This window comes from Zeus faber (genome assembly GCF_960531495.2).
Source record: "Zeus faber genome assembly, chromosome: 15".
NCBI lineage: Eukaryota > Metazoa > Chordata > Actinopteri > Zeiformes > Zeidae > Zeus > Zeus faber.
Window position 1 is genome coordinate 18,754,286 of NC_137194.1, and position 22,833 is coordinate 18,777,118.

At 44.8% G+C, this 22,833-nt stretch overlaps 4 protein-coding genes across 4 annotated transcripts; 1 reads left to right on the forward strand and 3 right to left on the reverse strand.

Moving 5' to 3' along the window:
- Nucleotides 1-428: 428 nt before the first annotated feature.
- LOC307241240 (chemokine-like protein TAFA-4) lies at nt 429-3,559 on the reverse strand (the record flags this gene model as incomplete). Its single annotated transcript, XM_080015280.1, has 4 exons — nt 429-538; nt 2,074-2,198; nt 2,409-2,564; nt 3,448-3,559. The coding sequence occupies 4 exons, from the start codon at nt 3,557-3,559 to the stop codon at nt 506-508; spliced, it is 426 nt and encodes a 141-aa protein (XP_079871406.1). The 3' UTR covers nt 429-505.
- A 1,803-nt stretch (nt 3,560-5,362) lies between these two features.
- Nucleotides 5,363-13,906, reverse strand: LOC307240989 (NEDD8-activating enzyme E1 catalytic subunit-like). The gene is made up of 18 exons (XM_080014927.1): nt 13,590-13,906; nt 13,448-13,486; nt 11,643-11,772; nt 11,446-11,526; nt 11,250-11,332; nt 9,935-10,015; nt 9,800-9,843; nt 9,638-9,702; nt 9,402-9,557; nt 9,096-9,198; nt 8,888-8,998; nt 7,088-7,141; nt 6,900-6,936; nt 6,720-6,801; nt 6,440-6,540; nt 6,275-6,338; nt 6,132-6,186; nt 5,363-6,025 (listed from the first exon to the last, which is right to left on the reverse strand). Exons 1-18 carry the CDS (start codon nt 13,607-13,609, stop codon nt 5,937-5,939), a joined length of 1,395 nt encoding a protein of 464 aa, XP_079871053.1. The 5' UTR covers nt 13,610-13,906; the 3' UTR covers nt 5,363-5,936.
- A 337-nt stretch (nt 13,907-14,243) lies between these two features.
- On the forward strand, nt 14,244-19,549 carry LOC307240996 (PRA1 family protein 3-like). The gene is made up of 3 exons (XM_080014938.1): nt 14,244-14,545; nt 16,598-16,815; nt 17,973-19,549. The coding sequence occupies exons 1-3, from the start codon at nt 14,367-14,369 to the stop codon at nt 18,146-18,148; spliced, it is 573 nt and encodes a 190-aa protein (XP_079871064.1). The 5' UTR covers nt 14,244-14,366; the 3' UTR covers nt 18,149-19,549.
- A 396-nt stretch (nt 19,550-19,945) lies between these two features.
- lmod3 (leiomodin 3 (fetal)) lies at nt 19,946-22,584 on the reverse strand. Its single transcript, XM_080014920.1, has 3 exons — nt 22,157-22,584; nt 20,366-22,009; nt 19,946-20,171 (listed from the first exon to the last, which is right to left on the reverse strand). The coding sequence occupies exons 1-3, from the start codon at nt 22,442-22,444 to the stop codon at nt 20,124-20,126; spliced, it is 1,980 nt and encodes a 659-aa protein (XP_079871046.1). The 5' UTR covers nt 22,445-22,584; the 3' UTR covers nt 19,946-20,123.
- Between the last annotated feature and the right edge of the window lie 249 nt (nt 22,585-22,833).

Sequence of the window (22,833 nt, forward strand, 5' to 3'; positions counted from 1 at the left end):
TTAAGAGAGCAGCTGCTAAAATGCCATTACAAAGCAGCAACCAGGTATTTGAAGCTGCTGCTGCCTCTGGAGTCCCGCAAACCTCAAGGTGTAGGATCCTCCAGAGGCTTGCAGTTGTGCATAAAGCTACTATTGGGCCCTAACCAATGCTCACAAGCAGAAACGGTTGCAGTGGGCCCAGAAATACATGAAGACTCATTTTCAAACAGTCTTGTTTACTGATGAGTGCTGTGCAACCCTGGATGGTCCAGATGGATGGAGTAGTGGATGGTTGGTGGATGGCCACCATATCCCAACAAGGCTGCGATGTCAGCAAGGAGGTGGCGGAGTCATGTTTTGGGCCGGAATCATGGGGAGAGAGCTGGTAGGCCCCTTTAGGCTCCCTGAAGGTGTGAAAATGACCTCGGCAAAGTATATAGAGTTTCTGACTGATCTGTTTCTTCCATGGTGCAAGAAGAAGAACCTTCCGTAGCAAAATCATCTTCATGCCTGACAATGCACCATCTCATGCTGCAAAGAATACCTCTGTCATTGGCTGCTACGGGCATAAAAGGAGAGAAACTCATGGTGTGGCCCTCGTCCTCCCCTGACCTTGACCCTGTTGAGAACTTTGGAGCATCCTCAAGCAAAAGATCTATGAGGGTGGGAGGCAGTTGGCATCAAAACAGCAGCTCTGGGAGGCTATTCTGACATCCTGCAAAGAAATTCAAGCAGAAACTCTCCAAAAACTCACAAGTTTAATGGCTGCAAGAATTGTGAAGGTGATATCAAAGAAGGCTCCTATGTTAACATGTAACTTGGCCTGTTAAGATGCTTTTGATTGTGAAATAGCTTTTGATTTCAGTAAATATGACCTCCTAATGCTGCAAATTCAACAAATGACCATTTTCAGTTCTTTACAACCTATAAAATGTTTTGAAACTCTGTTCTGCATAATCATTTGGAACAGGGCAATTTGAGTTTTTTACTTTTGAAAAAAATACTGTTATCATGGGGAGGTTTGTTCAATAACATTCGAATTATACCCTAACGGTCGATGACTTGAAAATTATGCTGACTGTCATTTAATCGACTATTTAGGAAAATCAGAGAAAAATATAATTTGCATAATAATTTGGAAAGCGGTGTAAAGTGTATATATATAGTGAATATAGTATATAAAGTGCATATAGTGTATATAGTCTATAAAGTGTATATAGTATATAAAGTGTTTATAGTGTATATAAAGTGTATATAGTGTATATAGTATACAATGTGTATATAGTGTATATAGTATTTAAAGTGTATATAGTATATAAGTGTACATAGTGTATATAGTATATAATTATATCGTGTATAAAGTGTATATAGTGTATATAGTATATATAGTGCATATAGTATATATAGTGTATATAGTATGTAAAGTGTATATAGTGTATATGGTTATGAGATGCTTGATGCTGAGACGCCATGCACGCAGCGTCCACAATACCAGCTGGTCAGAGAACTGGTCATAAGTCCGAACAGTCATTAAACTGGTAGGTCGTTAAGAGAGGAGTACCTGTGTGTGTGCGTGTGTGTGTGTTTGTACTTATTTATATATATATATATATCGGATTTTTTCTGTTTTGTTTCACTCTGAGCTGACAAAAGACACTCCATCAAAATCCAGCGGTCAGATTTAATTAAATGGGTTTTAGTGTTGGAGCATGAGATAGTTTACATTTATGAAACAGCTACTTCATGTTTGTCCTCTCGGCCCTTATTATTCAACAGATTATGGAATTAGGCACTCTGAGCCGACTGTGGAGTGCTGGAGACCAACACTGTTGATACTGCCAATGGGAGCGGTGATTACAGCTGATTGTGGAGTCTCTCCACATCAAAGCATGGCTTTCGAGTATAGAGTCCTCCGCCTTTGGTTGTCTTGGTTAATCCATAAAAAAACGTTGAATCTTAACATGTGTCTGGATTTAGATGAATTCATGACACAATGCATATCTTCCTACCCATGTATGCACTTTGCTTTATTCTCCTGACGCACTGTGGTGTTTCTGCGGTACCTCGGATCAGGAGCCCAGAGCCCCACCTCACCTTAGTCGTCTTGACTTTGTTCCCGGAGATGCAGGACCAGCCGGTGAGGTCCGGCAGGACCCGGCACTCCTCCCCCGCCAGACACGGCTCCATCTTACACCACCACTTCTGGCGCACGATAGAGGCTAAAGCAGGGAGGGGAAAAAATTATTTCTCAGCAGGCAGGATTTTTTTTTTATGGTATTAATAGTCACATGATAAAAAAGAATTGTGATCGTCGCTAATTGCACCAGCAGCCTCTATGTACATGTTATGTCTTGACTGCTATGGTTATGTATTGCATGTTGATATTGTGTCCAAGGGCAGATCACCAATGGCTGTCGCAGCAACGTTACCTTCAACACAAGAGGGCAGAGCCCGCGTTGTTCCCGCCACTTGTCCTGGAAAGCAGGAACACTTGACGGTTTGAGAGCGTTCTTCTATCTTGTTCTTATTGCAGCAGCGATGGGCAGCGACTACTTCACACGTGCCCGTCCTTTCCTCCGACGACCCTGAGAAAGTGAATTTGGAGAACGCCAAAGAGGCTTTTTCTACTGGCTTTCAAGTTCTGTGGCCTGACTGCAGAGACGCTTTACTTGAATAAATGAAACAGTGTTTGAGAGAAGGCAAGACAGATAATGCAGCTTGTCGTAATGTTCCTGAAGCCGCAACACCACCATGTGGATAAAAAGCCACAGAGCCCAAATCCCTGTTATAGAATTAGCACCGTCACTGTGCCCAACTGAAAGGAAAAATATAAATTGATATAAAGAGCTAAATAGCAGCAATAAATACGAGTTATGACCATTTTTTTATTAAGTGCGACTCAGAGTCAAAAAAGTATTTTGAATTCGAAAAAGTGTAGTGTATCAAAAAAAATGGTATAACCATTCACAGCGTTGAGGTGTTTATCTTGCTGCTCTCTGCAGTGCTGCACTTTCCAAGATACTATTTTTTTTCCGGAACTGTTTTCCGCATTAAAACTTGAGATTACGATCAAAACCGGAGATGAAAAATTTGACACAGAATGTATTCTCAAATGTGATGTAGCAATATAACAATGCTGGGGAACGTTTCTGAGAATCTTCCTCTTTTGTGGATAAAGGAAGTGAATGTTCCTGCACTGCACTATCGGTGTAACATGGAAACCATGTAATTAAATAGTGGTGTTTTTTTTAGGTTCCATACAAATAATTGTTCCCTTTTCACGGTCTGGTACTGACCAAGTGTGGAAGTGATTGTATTCATGATGCTGACATCAAAACACAACAGCTCCTGTCGTCACCGTATTAGAGCTATGCCTCCACGTCTCGGGGGACCGGGGTTTTGCGGTGACCAGGAGCCCTAATAAGCCCCCCTGGGTGTGCGCCTGGTCCAGCGGGGTCTCGGGCCTACCTGCCGGCCCCCGGGGGCCCTGGTTGCCACTGGACACTGTGCGGCTGCAGAGGCCCACGATGCAGAGCAGGAGGACCCAGCGCGACGCTTCTGCAAAGGCCATCGGCTTCATTGTGCCTGGAGGTTCAGGGGAGGCACGTCAACTTATTTACTGAATCCAGCCGATGCGATCTGCTCATCCATCTACAGCGGCCTTGTAAGGTTGACCCAATAACCCTGCTAATATTCAGAAATTAGACAAAGAAATGTTGCGCAATCAGATAAAAAAATAAACACGTCGTCCGGCACTGAAAATGCACCAAAACCTGACTCACTGTGACCTTTCATCCATTTGCAAAGGCCCCTAAACACAAACAGTTCCTTAAAAAGCAACTAATGCCAAATGAGTCACAGAAAAACTGGTACATAGATGTAGTTCCTTTTTTTTTTTAATGTAAAATAACAGTGGTGACTAATGCACACACGATTTGACTAGATGAATATTGCTCCATTTAATATTGTACCATCATATAATTTGCATTCGTAACAGTGTGACACAGGTCAGGGTTTGCGACGTGCGCCTATTTCCCTTCAATGAGTAGTTGACAACTTTTGACAGTTAACATGTCAAGACAACTATTCAAACTTTAAATAAAATAATTTTGTTGCGGAGCCGATGCAAATCCGTCAAGGTCCCCCCCCCTGGGGGGCCGCGGACTGCAGTTTGGGAAACCCCTATTTCAGCCTAATGCTGAGGATGGAAGTAAATCCATACATGTAATTAAAAAAAAGATCAGATAAAATAGGTGGCTCACTCTATTGTAAAAAAAAACTGCATCGACGTTTAAAATTAAAAAAAATTAAATTAAAAAGCGATGTTTTGTCGCACTTACCTTCCTTAAGGCGTCACACACGCAGGTCACGCTTCTTCCACCTTCCCCGAACTCCAATGAATCCGGCGCACACGCAGCAAACAACCACAACAACAACAACTGAAGTGAACTGATCCGCCGTGTTGAGCAACGCTCCCGAAAGTTTTCGTTCGCGTCACCACTCCCGTGCCTTTGCACTTTCGAACTGCGACCCCAATCGCCCGCTTCGTCCCCGCGACGCGTCTGCGGGCTGCGTCTCCGCCGCGCTCGTCCGTGCGCACGGCTCTGTCCATCCGACTCGTCCGCTCTCTCCCTCCCTCCCTCTTTCTCTGTCTCTCTCCCTGTCCCTGTCATTAAAAACAAACTTAATCAACAAGCCATCTGCTTTCCGGACCGTGCAGCCACTTCCATTATCACTTAAGAAGCTTATATGGTATTGAGCACAGTGTCAGTGTTATCGCAGCATCTGTGGAGGCGCCTATTCCAATTTCACCTTTAAAGTGCGAATCCGTAAGATTATTTTGTTTAAAGAAAATAAAAAACTTTTTTTTTTTTTTTTTAAATATATATATATATATATATATATATATATATATATAAAAATATATACAGTTCTGGCAGTTTCTGGGAAAGTCCTTCAATGTATTTTAGCAATTACGCATGTGCTCCTCTACATACTGTCTCCGTTGTTGGTGGCGGGGTCCGCCGCCTTTGCCACCAAAAATGCAAAGATCGTAAGCAGGAAGCGAAAGGCAGCTGTGGTCAATATGGATGACCATTCACAAAAAGTGACGGTACCCTTGGAGGTAAAACAAAAATAATTTCCCCACCACCTCAAATGACCAAGAAAAAAAAAAGTCAATTCATCAGAAGAAGGTAAACTTTGGAGGGGAAAAAAAAAAAAGTGAGCGCAAACACAGAAATTTGAAAGAAATTTTTTTTTTTTTTTTAAAAACACCTTCCAGTATCAAGTAGAGTTCTGGGACTTCTGCCCAACAATCTGCCCAACAGAGGATCTCGTGGATTGCCACTTAAATGTGCTTGATGTCTCTAATTCCCAGGAAAACATCATGAGTTTTATGGATGTAAATATAAATCTGTTTATTTTGACTGAAGTGTAGAGTTTACTGTCCTAAGAAAAACAAAAACCTTCTCTGAAATATGATCAATCGAATAACATCAACGTATACTTGCTTCAGAATGTATTGAGTAAGCTTCACAACTCCGTTTTAAGTTAATGTTGGTACATTTTAAGTCCTAGAGGCTGTGTTTTGCAGTACATTTACATTAAAAGTAATAAACATGCTTGATTAAAACACGTTCGATGGTGTGATGCAAACTCAGCCATTATATTTAACATGAAGTGTGACAACATCATCGCAATACTTGACTGACCAGTGGAAAGCAACTGTGTGTGGAACACATGACAATGTTTGAAAGTGAAGTAAACAATACTGACAAGCAAAAAAGGTTCAATGGATTCCCGCTATATATATTATGGCCTCGTCCGTAATATATATTAATATTTCTCCGGAAATGAAAAAAAGAAGAAAAAAAAAAAAAGACGATATTCATTGATACGATCACAAATAACAACAACCAGTTTGTGAGCGGATGTGGTGGATCCGGTGTTAAAGTTCAGGCGGTGAAATTGAGCTTGAACAGGACGGTCTGAGGCGTGGTGACGTCAGCCACCGCGAGCTCCTGTCCGTCCGACAGCCCCAGCTCTGCGGAGAAATTAAAAACACGGCGCGGCTGTTATGTTGCGGCTACGAAACGACTGACGCTGGTTGGAGAGAAACCTTTTGACGGTCAGGAGTAAAATCTCATTACCTTTTAACGTTTTGCAGAGGTTTGGCCTCGTCCTTTCTTCGATGGATTTGACCGACTGAAATCAAAAGGCAAAACCGATTTGAGGCGTACGGTAGCTGCGGAGGAACCACGAGCGACGCGCTCGAAAAAGACGACTAAATTACCTGTAAATACAGCGTCTTATTCTTCCCTTCGAGGGTGGTGGTGATGGCCGGCGATTTCATTTGTCTGGAAGATATTTTTGTTGTGTTTCGCAAATTTCTTTTACTTTGGAATTTTTTTCAACTACATCCGCATTTAAAAGACGTATTTTGTTCAGCGATACTCACAGCGATGAGCTCTCCGTCAGGTACTCCAGCACCTCCTGCAGTTTGGCGGAGGGTGGGAACTGGAGGTCCTGAGGCACCTGGCTGCACGCCGAGCAGTTGTCCTGTCGATCAAACGAGGGGCGGTCGGCAGGAGCGGAAAATGAAAGGAGAGGAGAGGAGATAAACCGATGAGTGTGGAATAATAATGTGTGCTGTTTTGTTTTTTTGTTCCATACAAAAAAAAAAAAAAATACAAAACATGTTAAGTCGGTTTGTATTTTATTTTGTATTCACAACAAACCTTTTGTTCGGCTTCAAACGTGTAGGTGTACAAGCCGTCCGCGTCGTTAAACACCATGTAGTTATTTAAGGGAATATACGCACTGTAAAAAAAAAAAAAAAAAGACATTTGAATAACCCTGAACTTTGTTGTGGGAAAATGTTTCTTTGTGAATGAACGCTCCCTGGTGCACAGACAGACCTTGAGGCGATTTTAAAAACCTCGGTTGCGCAGGCAGCTGTAAGAAAGAAAAGCAAAACGTGAAATCAGTGAAACGACGACGACATTGTCGCTGGGTTGTGCAATATGGACTTATACTACTACAGTATTATTGTTGCGTCTACAGCGCCAGTCTCAACCACGTTACATCACAATGGAGAACTTCATACCAGCAATGACAGCATTAGTGGACGCTACAGCGGGGATGATCCGCTTCACGACCCCTGAAACCCAGAAACAGTTACAGCCGACATTCCAAAGCATATTGTTTTTTAAATCACCCAATCCTGTGTAAAGAAACATTACAAACGCCATTAAATCCTACGCTGGATAAGGGTTTTCCGAGAGTAGATAAGATTTAGGATAAGATAAGGGGTACTATAGTGACCTTTTTTGGAATGTGTTGTAACACATTCCAAAAAAGGTCACTATAGTAACCCTTCCAGAGTAGTCGTTTTTTTTAGGAGGGCAGTCCAGATGTGGGATAGCCAGTGGGACCCCAGCCCCAGTTTACTCCCACACCCTCTGACAACGCTCTTTTACTGTGGTTGAACATTTCTCATCTCAGGTCTTGTTGCTCCGCTTGGTGTTGGTGAGCGCTCCCAAGTTTGGTTACCCTGATGTGAAATAGTATTCCACTCTCAGCTACATACAGGGTTCATTCTGGCCTTACAAAATGAAATTCAAGGACTTTCAAGTACCTTTTTAAGGCGCTTTTTCTTCCCACAAACAAATATGATCATATTTAAATGTGATCTTAATTTACTAAAATATAATAGTCTCATTGTCTATTATTTATATTAGTACATATATTATCTATATATTGTCATTGTCATTAACTATTATAAGTGTCTATTTCCGACCATGCTGGATTCAATGTACATTTCCTGGCATAATCTATGTTGTAAAAGCCATCCTTGAAATGGACTTTTCAAGCACTTCAGCACAAAATGGGCTATTTTCAAGGTATTCCTATACTTTTTCCAGTAATTTCTGAGGAGGAAATTCAAACACATACATATATAGGTTGCAGGGGAGCTCTCATAGATGACCATAAAGCATATGTATTTTTGGTTCAACCCTTTCTTGTCCCAATGTGCCAGCAACAGAATTTCTGCGTGTCCTCATGTGACGCCGCCTGCACACAGTAATGATATAGAATGTTCCGCAGCCCACAAACTACCAGTGGTACAAAGTATGAGACCAAGCCAGAATAATGACAGACAGAGAAGAAACAGAACCAGATATGTTCTCATCCATTGCCAATACCCAAGTCGGGCCATCAGGAAAGTCAAGCAACAAATGCAGAAAACAACTACAAAGGCAATGTGAGCCAAAAATAACTCCCAACTCGCTGGACATTAAGAGACACATGCGGAGGACCGTTTTTTGGTAAATCGACAAAGACAGGATTGAACCAGAGCAGAAACGCAATGCGATCCATCCTATCCCGTGTAGATTCAGGTCAAGGTTTAAGTTGGACTGGACTGAAATCCCGAAATTGAGACCTTTCTGACACACCACGGAGCAGAAAGAGAAAGTCGGCGAGTGGACAGTACACCAAGATGAGGGGACCAACCCACCGCCCCCCCCTCCCCACACCTGGCACACTGTCCTGTAGATGCTGCCGGGCGACACCAGATGCCGCCCTCTTGCCATTTCCAGCAAAACAATCATATAACCCGGCAGGGCACAGTCTCCTGGAGGCTGTGCGGCCACGCCCTAAACCGCCGAAGAGGTGTTCAACTCTTCTTAACTTGTCTATTTACACAAACCCGGGGAGAATGGATTAACCTATTTCAACTTTGAGAACTCAAAAGTTAAGTGATTACATTTCATTTATTTGATTTATTATACGCCGATTTTTTTGGGGGTTTGTTTTCTTAGAGAGATGCATATAGATTTGGAAAATACATTTAAGAAGACTAAACAAACAGAGTGTGATTGAAGCATCCTGTTCGGTTCCTCACCTTGAGTGAGTCGGTAGGTGACTCCAGTGATGCTGAACTCGGCCGCTCTTTTCCGCGCTCTCTCAAACACCCACTGGAGGTGCTCGGGGTTATCGCCGTCCAACGCATTATCTGGACAAAGGTATGGAATGAACAGCTTTGTGTTCCTTTCTGCCCCGTCTGTTGTTTTTATTTGGAGACGGTAACATTATCCCGGATCATCACACACCTCCGAACGGCCTTTCTTTGGGCCACTGCAGCATTCTGGCATATTCGACACAGTGTTCTGGCAGCCTGGGCATGGACGCAATGGTGCACATGGGGAAATTGATCTGTGGACAGGAAAAAAAAAAAAAAAAGATAAAGCCACTAACAGGCACAGGGTGTTCTGTCAAGCGAAAACCTCGGCCGAACACCAAGACTCAATCCATCAAATTTGAAAAAAAACAAAACATAATTTGCCGCCCAAACTCAACCAAGAAAAGTGAAACGCAGCGGCCCATGAGATTGTTTTTTCTTCAAAACGATAGCGTACCTGCGGAGGATACAACTCCAGGGTGCAGTCGATGCAGGCCGTCCTGCCCGGCAGGATGACTCGGGCGTTGCCTTTGAAGCCCTCGGTGCCTCCGTCGATGAGGGGGATGATGGAGCTGGTGTCCAGAACCCCGTCCTCGTAGCTCAGCAGGGAGATCTAGAGGGAGATGTCACCGATCACACACTTGACACGCGTCTGCGTTTGTTCATAGAGTACTCGGTACAAGACGTCCTCACCAGCATTCCATTCATCCAGCGTCTGGCAATGATGGAATCCAGCCCGCAAACAATGATGTGGAATTCTAGGAGCAGAAAAAAAAGAAGGAAAACTGTCAGATCTCGGTTGTTTTCTGGGTCATTTAGGACACCCAACGGATGTTGTAGTAACTATCGACTTACGTCTGTAGAAAGACTCGTCAAAATCTTGGATCTTGTTGAAGTGTCTGTGTATATATTATTGTTGTTATTAAGAATGAAAACGGATATACTTTGCGAAGTCTTATTTCAAAAACACTGAAAGCGAAGAAAGGATACGGCACGACTTTACACCCTGGCACACGACCGTTGACAAAATCAGCAGCCACGTCCGCTTTCGGCCGTCCGACATCTTTGGGCCTAGATGGATGGTGGAAACAAAACCAATTTTTTTGGATATATAATGGAGTTTTTTTCTTTGTGAATGCGAATGTAAATAGCGTTTTTGACATTGAACTGAACAGCCATTAAACTATGTGTTTGAGATTTTCAACTCAGGCCTTGTTGAAATGTGGGTCCCCCATCACTCATAACTTCAGCAAGGTTGTGCTATAAATACTTATGGGAGCCAACATTTTAATAGAGGCTGCTTTGAAAAGTAGGAAACCCATCCTGCGAAGCAGGGGTGCCCACTCTTTTTCGGCTTGCGAGCTACTTTTAAAATGACCAGGTCAAAATGATCTACCTTCATTAAAAAATGCTAAATATATTTATTTATATGTATATACTGAGTATACTTCATATATACAATATATGTTGGCGTACCTTGCATCCCTGCATGAATCCCTACGGCACAATAGCATTAAATACATTTATGGTCACTACATTACTCTGATGACTTGCACTGAATGGAGCTGGCCAGGGTTGCATAGTCCGGACAGTAGCTGCTGATAGCCAGCCTCGAGCAGGCTTCCAAATGATCATCAGTCATGGTGGAACGCTATTTGGACCCAATAATCTTCGTGTGGGAAAAGGCTGACTCACATAAATAAGTAGAGCCGAATAATGCAGTCAAGGAGGGAGCACACTTCCTCAAGTTTGGGTAATTTTCCTCTGTGAGTATGTTCCAAAACGGTCCATGAGCCCTGGACTTGAGCTGAATGTCAGCCTGTAGTGTCAACATCTCATCCTCCGCTGCAGACGGGTTCAGGTGAAACAGTGTTGCAATTTTTGATGCGAGTGAATCAACCTCAATATCTTCCCTAAATGGGAAGCACATAAATGTAGCGATTGGCTCGAGTAAAGCACCTTGAAACCGTTTGTCAAAGTCTGACGGACAGTTTTCAATCTGCTCTGTGTAGCGGGCACTGTCGGGGCGCCCCTGCCTTCCCTTGGGACTCCAGCTTTGATGCAAGGTTTTGAAAGTTCCCCAAATCATGGCGCTGCAGCTTTGAGGACAGAAGTTGCACTACTGAACTGATCATGTTGACCACGGTTTTCTCTTTTTCTTGCAGATTTTTATTTCATTTTTATTTTTTTGAATGGCGTGCGATCTACCCGCACTACCTTCGCGATCTACCGGTCGATCGCGATCGACGTATTGGGCGCCCCTGCTGTAAAGGTATGAAGAGCACGAAATAAAGGATAAATTTACCTGAAAAGAAATTGCCTATTGAGATTGGAGATGTCGATGGTGTCCATATCAACAACATGAATGAGGCGAAAGCCGGACAGGGCCTGAAACAAAGGAAAAGCAGTTTGATCTTCAGCTGATTCCTCTGGTTGGTGAAATGACAACCCTTTTGTTTGGGTTGTTTACACATATACAGGATTATTAACCGATTTCCCACCAGATTTTTAAGGAGTTCACAACCAAGTCCTCCAGCGCCAATGACCAGGATCTTACATGTTTCCAACAGGAACTGTAACGACTGATGAAAAGGAGCAAAACACAATTTGAAAACAATGCCACTTCAGAAAGCATTTCGACATATTCAGCCACGTCTGAAACACAATGGAATGGTGGAGTTAAATGTCAACAGCACACCTCAGTGCTTGGCTCAAAGTCAGGATGGATAAACGCCAACGGGCCGGGCCTCTCCAAGAACTTCTTCACGTGGCTCCACCGGCCATCCCAGTCACAAGCACCGTCCTTGTGTCCTGCATCTACGGCCATTCTGGACACGCAACACGCCACTCTTCATCACTGCACACAATGCATTTTCCTACAGATAGGCTGACCTGGCTCACACTAAACCCCTTGCTCTATGAGATGTAAGAAATGGAGAGAATAAGAAATCAAGAGCTGGTTTCTTGTGATGATATTTTACTGCACCAGATTCCAGTCAACCCTGCCATTTGTGCAAGGGGTTTGGGAGGCTTGTGCAGATGCCCCATGGTGCAGGGTTTAATATTGCAGCTTCCAATTGCTAAAAAACCTATTGTTGAAGGAATGTGTCAGTTGAGTGCTTGTTTAAAATTTGTATATATATATATATATATATATATATATATATATATATATATATATATATATATATATATGTATGTACGCATACTTGCACAATTTACTATTTTTGACAGTGTTAGCTCTTGCTACAGAGGCGTATTGTTGTTAATTTTATGGCGCCTAGCCTATCTGTTTTTTGGGCTACTTTTTAAGCTTATTGCAAATTGCCAAAGGATTTCTATTTGTATTCTTGTTATTTTATCATTATTATTGCCTATTGTTTTGATGTGAGCTGCTGTACAGTAAACACCGCTATGTCCCTCCGAGCCGTCCTGCTACTGCAGACATCGGCCAAGCATCTTCCTATCTGTCCATCTACCTATCTCTGTCTGTCTGTACATCTGTCCATCCATATTTCCATCTATCCATCCCCGTCTGTCTATCCATCTGTCCATATATCTATTTCTCTGTCATCCATATATCCATCCCTCTGTCTATCTGTCCATCCATCTACCCATCCCTCTCTCTGTCTATCCACCCTCCCTTATATCCATCTCTCTGTCTATCTGTCCATCTATCTATCTATCTATCTATCTATCTATCCATCCTCCCTTATATCCATCTCTCTGTCTATCTGTCCATCTATCTATCTATCTATCCATCCTCCCTTATATCCATCTCTGTCTATCTGTCCATCTATCTATCTATCTATCCATCCTCCCTTATATCCATCTCTCTGTCTATCTGTCCATCTATCTATCTATCTATCTATCCACCCTCCCTTATATCCATCTCTCTGTCTATCTGTCCATCTATCTATCTATCTATCTATCCACCCTCCCTTATATCCATCTCTCTGTCTATCTGTCCATCTATCTATCTATCTATCCACCCTCCCTTATATCCATCTCTCTGTCTATCTGTCCATCTATCTATCTATCTATCTATCTATCCACCCTCCCTTATATCCATCTCTCTGTCTATCTGTCCATCTATCTATCTATCTATCTATCTATCTATCTATCTATCTATCTATCTATCCATCCTCCCTTATATCCATCTCTCTGTCTATCTGTCCATCTATCTATCCATCCTCCCTTATATCCATCTCTCTGTCTATCTGTCCATCTATCTATCTATCTATCTATCTATCCACCCTCCCTTATATCCATCTCTCTGTCTATCTGTCCATCTATCTATCTATCTATCTATCCACCCTCCCTTATATCCATCTCTCTGTCTATCTGTCCATCCATAAATCTATCTATCTATCTATCTATCTATCTATCTATCTCTCTCTCTCTCTCTATCCATCCATGCATCCTTAAATCCATCTCTCTCTCTATTGCATGGCCCAGCGGTCCCGCTGCAGCCGAGGCATCCACTTAGCATTCGTGACTAACTTCTCAGTCAGGTCCTCTATTCGCCTTCTTTTCTTCTCCCTGGATGGGGAACACGGAGAGGGTTCAAACACACGGTGTCTCATGTCGCACTGCAAGGGGCTGCGCTGCGCCGAAACAACGTCAACGATCCAATGAAACTTACGGCTCCTCAACATCCGCCATACTTTCACGGTCCCATGTCCTCGATGACTGTCTGGGGTGTTCGCGAGCGTCAGTGCTGCGGTGTCAACAGCGCCGAGCGCCGCGCGCCGCGGCTGCGCCGGGGACCCGCAGGCTGCGCGTGCTCGGCCACACTATGACGCAAGCCTGATTGTCCAAAGCGTGGAGGGGAACATGCCCCGGTGCTGCGTTCCTGGGAACTCGGAAATCGGTGGTTGTAGTCCTCCCTCCCTAGCTAAATACGTCCCGTCGCCTCTTTTTTTTTATTTATTATTATTATTTTTTTTTTTTTTTTTTTGTTGCAAACTTGTGATTTCTACAGACGTCTACTCAGCAGCGGAAACCATTGAGGGGTAGAGCTCGGAGACCTGTCGTCGATTCAAAATACGTGCAAAGGGAACTTAGCTCGCCGTTGACGCGGTGGGCCGCCTGGGGCTGTGACGTCAGACCTGTTATCTCGGTTAAAAATAATAATAATAATAATAATAATAATTATAAATAATAAAAATTAAAAAAAAATCGCGATCGCGAAAAGAACGTTCTGTCCCTGAAATTCCGAATCGGAACTCCGGCTCTCACGGACGCCCCTTCGCACTTCCCCGAGCAGAGGCGGGGGCGCGGGGGCGCGGGGGGGGTATTTCCGAGTCACGGCGTCAATCAATGCAGCGCAAGGCGTCGAGGTATCTTTGACCCCTGACCCCGCGCGACCAGCCCACCCGTCGAAACGCTCCTTCTCGCGCAGTCGACAGTCGCACCGGCCATGGCAGGAATGGAGCTCACGCCGCTCAGACCGTGGGACGACTTCTTCCCCGGGGCGGAGCGCTTCGCCAAGCCGGACTTCGGAGATCTGACCAAATGGAACAACCGGGTCATCAGCAACCTGATGTACTACCAGACCAACTACTTCGCCGCGGCGATCGCGGTGTTCGTCGTTGTGGGGTAACGTCGCACTGGCGCGCTAAACGCTAATTAGTTAGCTGTGCACTCCGATCCACGCCCGTCGTGGCTCACGCCGACACACGGGTTATTTATGGTGCCGCTTGCAGCCTGCCGGGATCTGCGTCAAAGATCTGTGAAACACTTTACCAACATTTCCTAGGGGCTAGGCGACACTCTGGGAGACAACATAGAAGCTAGGAGACACCCTGGGAGACAATATAGAAGCCAGGAGACACCCTGGGAGACAACATAGAAGCTAGGAGACACACTGGGAGACAACATAGACGCTAGGAGACACTCTGGGAGACAACATAGAAGCTAGGAGACACCCTGGGAGACAACATGGAAGCTAGGAGACACCCTGGGAGACAACATAGAAGCCAGGAGACACTCTGGGAGACAACATAGAAGTTAGGAGACACCCTGGGAGACAACATAGAAGCTAGGAGACACTCTGGGAGACAACATAGAAGCTAGGAGACACCCTGGGAGACAATATAGAAGCTAGGAGACACCCTGGGAGACAACATAGAAGCTAGGAGACACTCTGGGAGACAACATAGAAGCTAGGAGACACCCTGGGAGACAACATAGAAGCTAGGAGACACCCTGGGAGACAACATAGAAGCTAGGAGACACCCTGGGAGACAACATAGAAGCTAGGAGACACTCTGGGAGACAACATAGAAGCTAGGAGACACCCTGGGAGACAACATAGAAGCTAGGAGACACCCTGGGAGACAACATAGAAGCTAGGCGACACTCTGGGAGACAACATAGAAGCTAGGAGACAACATAGAAGCTAGGAGACACCCTGGGAGACAATATAGAAGCTAGGAGACACTCTGGGAGACAACATAGAAGCTAGGAGACACCCTGGGAGACAACATAGAAGCTAGGAGACACTCTGGGAGACAACATAGAAGCTACTAGACACTCTAGGAGACAATATAGAAGCTAGGCGACACTCTGGGAGACAACATAGAAGCTAGGAGACACCCTGGGAGACAACATAGAAGCTAGGAGACACTCTAGGAGACAATATAGAAGCTAGGCGACACTCTGGGAGACAATATAGAAGCTAGGAGACACCCTGGGAGACAACATAGAAGCTAGGAGACACCCTGGGAGACAACATGGAAGCTAGGAGACACCCTGGGAGACAACATAGAAGCCAGGAGACACTCTGGGAGACAACATAGAAGTTAGGAGACACCCTGGGAGACAACATAGAAGCTAGGAGACACTCTGGGAGACAACATAGAAGCTAGGAGACACCCTGGGAGACAATATAGAAGCTAGGAGACACCCTGGGAGACAACATAGAAGCTAGGAGACACTCTGGGAGACAACATAGAAGCTAGGAGACACCCTGGGAGACAATATAGAAGCTAGGAGACACCCTGGGAGACAATATAGAAGCTAGGAGACACCCTGGGAGACAACATAGAAGCTAGGAGACACTCTGGGAGACAACATAGAAGCTAGGAGACACCCTGGGAGACAATATAGAAGCTAGGAGACACCCTGGGAGACAATATAGAAGCTAGGAGACACTCTGGGAGACAACAAAGAAGCTAGGAGACACTCTGGGAGACAACATAGAAGCTAGGAGACACTCTGGGAGACAGAATAGAAGCTAGGAGACACCCTGGGAGACAACATAGAAGCTAGGAGACACTCTGGGAGACAACATAGAAGCTAGGAGAGACTCTGGGAGACAATGTAGGAGCTATGGGAGCTAGGAGACAATCTAGGAGCTAGGAGACACTTTTAGGAGACAATCCAGGCTATTGAGCTACCAAATACCATCCCTGTCTAACTGTCCAAAGCATACAGTTTAAATAAAGTCAAATACATGTCAGAGAGTTCTATTAATGCATGGGTAAACTGCTAATATTTATGTAGCTGGATAAACCCATTGATCTGTTTGAGGGAGGGTGTGTCGTTTCCTCACACATTCCTACGGTTCAATGAGTCTGACTCAACTAATCTAAAATCTCACGACAGTTTGCAATCGTAATTGACCTTTTTTCATGTTTCTCAAAACAGGTTTTTGAACCCCTTCGGCATGTTTCTGGGTGGAACCGTGGTGACTCTGGTCTTCGTGGGCTCTGTGTGGGCCGGGGAGAACAAGGTCATGATCAAGAACTTCAAGAGGAAGAACCCGACTCTGTTTGTCATCGGCGTCATGGGAACCAGTTACTTTCTCTTGTCCTTGTGCGGCGGAGTCATGGTCTTCATCTTCGGAATCACCTTCCCTTTGTTGCGTGAGTCTCCCGATAACGGCACCGGGTTTTTAGTTCTCTTCTTTTGCTCACAGACAATAGGACAATTTCTCCAGCCCTCCGCACACGGCTGAACCCTTCCTCTCTGCCACTGAAATATTCAGAAATTCTAATTCAAATTAATTACATACGTGGTTTTCATCTAAAATATGAAATGTCATTTATAACTAGAAATAAAGTTCTCGAGCTGCAGGATCAGACCTATATACAAATATATATCACTAATACATACACAGTGTGTTTAAATACTGTATCTACCATTCATTGTTCGCCTATTTTAAGAGATTAATGGTAAGTAATTTAAAAGGAATCCCCCTCAAAAGTTTCACTGCAGCCATTACAGCCGTAGAAGTTCAAAAGTAATCCAGTCATGTGGCGTCGGTATGTTATGGTGTATACATTGCGCTTCAGATAATGAAGTGGTGTGTTCCCTGAAGCAGGTCGAGCAGCTGTAGCCTTGTGGTGAAAAGCCGGAGCCCCTCCCAGAAGCCCTGCGCTGCTCTGTGTGTGTGTTGATGGGTTGCTATGGAGCCTTGATTTAGACAGAACTGCATTCACGGACTGATGTCATACATTCAGCATTCTGTCTCAGGGGAATAAACAAAGTAGGACCCCCCCCCCCCCCCCCCCCCCCCCGACCCCTTATTAAACATCTGAGATGCAGTCCAACGGTGAAATCCATCTCAGGTTATAGTGCAATATTAAGGGCGCCCCGTTTGGTATTTTCACATTTCCCCTATGTGGAATTATCATGTGGTATCACAAGAATTATGGTCTTGACAGCTTACACGTAGATGGCAGAACTCTTGGTTCGGTCTACCTCTGTGCCGCTGCTGTTTTCCATGAAAGCAGCAAGATGGCGGATTTGGGTGCACAGTGCATAGCAGAACACAGTGGCCTCGGAGAGTCTGGAACAAAGAAGCAAAACTGCTGCCGCACAAAGAAATGTCTTGACCTTAGATCAGCGTTGGAACGGATTGGACGTATAGAGCTCTCAAAGAAGCGGAAGGCCTCTAGTCGGATTTCGGTTTGGTTTGTTTTCATGAGGTTTTGATGGGCGGTGCTTATTTAGTAGCAGAAAATGGTCCATTGTGACTGAGGTTCACATGAGCACAAAATTCCCTCTTATTTCACTGCAGTGATCCTGGTCCACGCCTCTCTGAGACTGCGCAACATGAAGAACCGACTGGAGAACAAGATGGAGGGCATTGGTCTGAAGAAGTCTCCCATGGGCGTCATCATGGACCTCCTGGATCAGCAGGAAGAGAAGATGAACAAGATTCAGGATTTCATTGAGGGCAAGCTAAAAGACTAAGGGCAGTAAGAGATTTCGGGAAAAGTTTAATATGGATTGTGTCTCCAGCACCATTTTCCTTTCTTTTCTGCTCCTTTGAGGTGTTTTGTTTTTTTTCCCCGCCATTCTTTAAACTTATAATCCAGCCTTGTGTTTGCTTTTTGCTTTGTGTTATTTCGTCATATATTTTGTGGAAAGTCCTCAGATGTATGAGTATACCAGAGTGGTTTACAGGTATTTGCGCACTCCGTGTGTTGAATGGCGTTGGCACGGTTACCAAAGGTTGGCACATTCCTGTCTTGTTGGTGTGTCCAAAAAGTTACAAAATCAAACTCATTTAACATTTCCATCATGTAGCTACAGTGTGTTTCTGTTTTTCTCAAAGTTGCATGTAGTTCTATCAGATCGTTGCGAGAAGCACTGTTTGTTTAATCAAAGTGAGGCTGCATGTCAGCTGCATTATCTTCTGCATGTAGAAGCAAATGGACAAAAGTATCCTGCGGTGTTTAAGATGATCACTGATGTTTGTCGTAAATAAGAACTCTGATCATTCAGTTTGCTACGTCTAAACAACCACGTAAATTATTATTTTTGAGACGTATAACTCTATTTAACAATATACGGTAAATGATGGCCCAAAACCTACTGAAGCATGACATTATCATCTGACAGCAACAACTCCATCTGTCAGTTCAGGATTCGGATGTTTAAGTAAAATGCAGCTGCCAGAGCTCTGGTCTGAGATTAGTCTCCCAGTTGTGTGTTGTTCGTTATGTTCATGGAAACAGACTATTTATCCTACATACTCAGTATTCCTGATCCCAAAAAGACGTGTGTGTATGGTCACTGGCCATGCATGTTAGCCCGAGCCAATACCATCCGATCACAGCTATGCAATACAGAAAAAATGAACGGCAAGTGCAGCTTTAAGGTTAATCATTGTGTGTACACGTTTAAGGTTAATCGTCGTGTGTACACGTCCGTTGCTCTTGTCAGAGATATGTCCTTTTCACAGGAGATCATACAGGAACTGAAAGTAGCATCAATCAAACCACATACTTTGGCACTCAAAACAGCTTATCTATTCATTCCCCTCATTTCACCCATTCAAATACAGAGTTTGACTGTCATCTCATTGTTTTTTTTGATTTTTCTTTTTTAATATTTTGAGGAAATTCGAGGACAAAAATCAACATGAAGGTTTTCCGTTTTGTATCGATGTGTCATTGGTGAAATTAAATGCACCTTTTTTCTTTCTTCGCAAACTGCAATTTGTGCATGTTTATTTATGAGCGGAATGCCATATAATATGTATTTCTTTACATGTGACTTGTATTTCTTGTTGAGTGGTGATGATGCACCCACGGAACTGGAAATCAAGCGTTGCTCTTCACGATAATAAAGTTAACCTGATTTATGAAAGAAAAAGCCTTGTTCCTTTCATGTATGAGCACAGACTGCCAAATAAGTAATTTTGGTTGTGTCAGGAAATCTTACTTTAACTTACCAAACACCTAAATGTGTCCCTCTTCACAAGAAATGGAATAATATACTAGGCAATAATTACAAATGATTCTGCGAGAACAGAAAATGGTTGCTGGGTTCGGTGAATAGCACTGATTGCACCACTTTAGAAGATGGAAGTGAAAATAATCAACAGCGATATGAATGTAGATGCGTACAAAGAGCCTCACTCCAAAACATGATTTCTGTTCTATTATCAATCTGCTGTGTCAGCTACTTTGCGATTGATAGCACAAAATGAGAGTTTTGAGCTTTTTAGTAACTGGATTAATATAAATACTTCGGAAATTTAGATCAGCAAATCAATCTTTATTTCACAGGATATGCTTTTTTTGGGGGGGAGGGGATGGACTTCAAAGGAAACAAGCAGTGAGATGACATAATACATAAAACACGACTTTAGAAAATCTACAATTTGGAGTACGAAAGAAAACATGTTGAAGAAATCTAGTAGGAGCTGGAGAATTAATTCTCAGAGGAGACTGGTCTCACTTGACTCCAGGACTTTGGGAAGCGGGACCTGTAAGCGAGAAACAATGGAGTGAATTCATCAGAGATCGCGGGGTTTACAGGACGTACAGTGAGCATATTTTTTCCACTGAGGGAACTTTGGAATATGGTGCGCTTGACTCACTTCGAAATGGGTGATTATGAAATGAATGACAAATTCATGACGGCTCATGCATACGCGTCTGAGGAGCCGAACACACCCACCGCTTTGAGGTACGCCACGTTGCTTTGCTTGATCTCGCTCAGCAGCAGATCGCGGGGCGTCACCTCCACCTTTGCTGGCTCTCGCCTCCGAGGGACCGGCTTCAGAGTCTTAATCACGTCCTTCAGGCTCGCTCTCTCGTCTCCCGCCCCTTCTTTGTCCGCCTCCCTTGCTCTCGGGGTCTTCTTCAGCCGGAAGCTCGCCCTCTCGGATCTCCTGTCTTCCCTGGGGTCCAGATCCAGAAAGGGGTCACGCTTCTTGGGAGTCCTCTTCAAGTGGACGTCCTGCAAGCGGTTTGCGGGTTGGGAACTGGACGGCTTTGGAATGCTGCTGTTCGGTGTGTGTTTGAGCTGCTTTGGAGGCTGCGAGGGCGGGGCGTCCGCCCGGAGAGCGGCCGTTTCTGCGCTCGGAGGGACGAGACCGTGGCTTTGCAGTAGTTCCAAGGAGGGCCCGTAACCCAGCATCTCCAGCAGACCGGGGGGCAGGTTTAGACTGTTCTCGTACATCTGCATCACCTCCCGTTGCTCCTTCGCCTGCTGCTGCTTCTGCTCCTCCTTCCTCAGCTGTCTCTGGCGGTCTAGGTTCCTGGTGAGAAGGTTGGTCACCACCATCCTCGGCCCCGGCTGCTCAAAGTGGTAGCCCATCTTCAGCAGGGTGTTGTTGGCCTTGAGCAGGCGCGAGATCTCCATCTCTGCGGTGTGGCCCAGCATGTGCCTCTGGTTGTGGAAGCGGAGCTCGGTGAGGGTCTCGTTGAACTGCAGACAGCGAATGATGGCGACGATGCCTTTCCCCGTGATGAAGTTGGACTCGATGTTCAGCGTGGCGATGCTGCGGTTCTCCCGTAACATGTTGGCCAACTTGAAGGCTATGTTCTCATCCACGCCGGTGTTGGCGATGCTGAAGGTTTTAACGTGTTTGTTCTTCTTCAAGGCGTTGACGTAGTCCAAGAGCATCTCTTTGGGAATGTTTTCTATGTTGTTGAGGTTCACCTCCGCGACCGAGGGGTTGTTCTTGCGGATCTTGTCCAGCGTTGTGTCCAGGTTCGTCTCATTTCCCGAAGGCCTCGACGTCAGTTTGATGCCGCCGAGCGCGAGCTTGGGGATTTTCAGTTTGTTTATTTTCCTCTCCTCTTTCGGCGGGAGCTTCTCATCGAACTCTTCCGGCTTGGTTTCCTCGGGAACTGGCCCCGGTTCACCGTCGAGGGGGGAGTCTGCGAATTTCGTTCCCTCTCGCTCTCCGTTTTCCGCAGCGCTGCGTCCCTGCGCCAAACCTTCAGTTTCCCTCGTTCCCTTTTTGTCTGGAGGGGACAGACGGCTGTCGGCGGCAGGGCTGACGCTGTCTCTACTGTCATCCGAAGGACTGAGATCTTTAGGTTCGTCGGGCACTTCGACCTCTTCGTTACCCTTTTCGTCTTCCTCCCCGTTTTCGGCCTCTTCTTCATCAACCTCTTCAACCACCTCGATTACTTCCTCGATGATCTCTGTAACTTCTTCCCCTTCAACGCCATCCTCGATCACCTCCTCTATCACTTCGTACACATACTCCACATCTTGATCATGTTTTTCTTCTTCTTCTTCTTCTTCTTCTTCTTTTTCTTCTTCTTCTTTTTCTTCTTCTTTCTTTTCTGCTTCGTCTTTCAAAATTTTCTAATGGAGACAACAAATTTCAATAAGGATAGGGTGATTTTTCTGGAAGGACTTTTCGGGAGAATCGATTCCTCTGGCTGTACATGTATCATTACTAAATAATAAATATTTCATATCATTGAAAGGCCGGTGTGTTTGTCCTCTTACCTCACTGGGCAGGAGAGTAGCAGGCACTCTCTCCTCCTCAAGCATACGCTTGGACTCTTTCTCCCAGTAGAGGTAATCTACTAGAGATCTGTGGTCGAATGTTCCCGTTGGAGGCTTCTCTGTCTGGTCCTTCTGTCTCTGGCCAACGGGTACTCGCTCGTCGGGGGCAATGATAATGTCCATCTCGCTCTGGAGCTCTCTGAGCTCCTCGGGTGAGAGCATAGCCAGCAGCTCATCTTCATCAATGTCCTCTTCATTCATCTCTTCTGTATCTTTATTGTTTGACATGGTTGCCCCGTGTAATCGTTTCCTTCTAACTCCGCTCACAGCCTATGAGAGTGTCTGACTTTTGACTTCAGCTTGTGAGGCTTTTGCTGCCTTACAGATCTAAAATTAACCCCGCAGAGCGGCGTGGAAGATATTTAAAGCACATGTGTCGGCAAGACATACCGACCACCTCTCTCAGCTGGTCTGGCCGTCGGGATGTTTGGGGATGACAGTTGCTTTCGGCTAAAGGGAAAGCGTATGAGTGACGGCAGCAGATGGAGTGCTTTCAGAGTGTTTTTCGCAGGCACACGGGAAGGGGCAGAACCTGTTCTCCACAGCGCTCCGCCCTCATCTCTCACAGCTCCCTGGAAGGTAACAAACACCTGAAGCCAGAAGAAGAAATTTCTATT

Coding starts and splice junctions, on each gene's coding strand:
- LOC307240989 (XM_080014927.1), bottom strand. CDS start 13,609: ATGGCGGATGTTGAGGAGCC. Junction 11,773..13,447: donor ATAGAGGACCTGACTGAGAA/GTTAGTCACGAA, acceptor TTGCGTGTCCAG/AATGGCCGTAGATGCAGGAC. Junction 6,802..6,899: donor GTTTTTAAAATCGCCTCAAG/GTCTGTCTGTGC, acceptor TTTTTTTTACAG/TGCGTATATTCCCTTAAATA.
- LOC307240996 (XM_080014938.1), top strand. CDS start 14,367: ATGGCAGGAATGGAGCTCACGCCGCTCAGACCGTGGGACGACTTCTTC. Junction 14,546..16,597: donor GCGGTGTTCGTCGTTGTGGG/GTAACGTCGCAC, acceptor TTCTCAAAACAG/GTTTTTGAACCCCTTCGGCA. Junction 16,816..17,972: donor AATCACCTTCCCTTTGTTGC/GTGAGTCTCCCG, acceptor ATTTCACTGCAG/TGATCCTGGTCCACGCCTCT.
- lmod3 (XM_080014920.1), bottom strand. CDS start 22,444: ATGTCAAACAATAAAGATACAGAAGAGATGAATGAAGAGGACATTGAT. Junction 22,010..22,156: donor CTACTCTCCTGCCCAGTGAG/GTAAGAGGACAA, acceptor TGTCTCCATTAG/AAAATTTTGAAAGACGAAGC. Junction 20,172..20,365: donor ACGTGGCGTACCTCAAAGCG/GTGGGTGTGTTC, acceptor TCTCGCTTACAG/GTCCCGCTTCCCAAAGTCCT.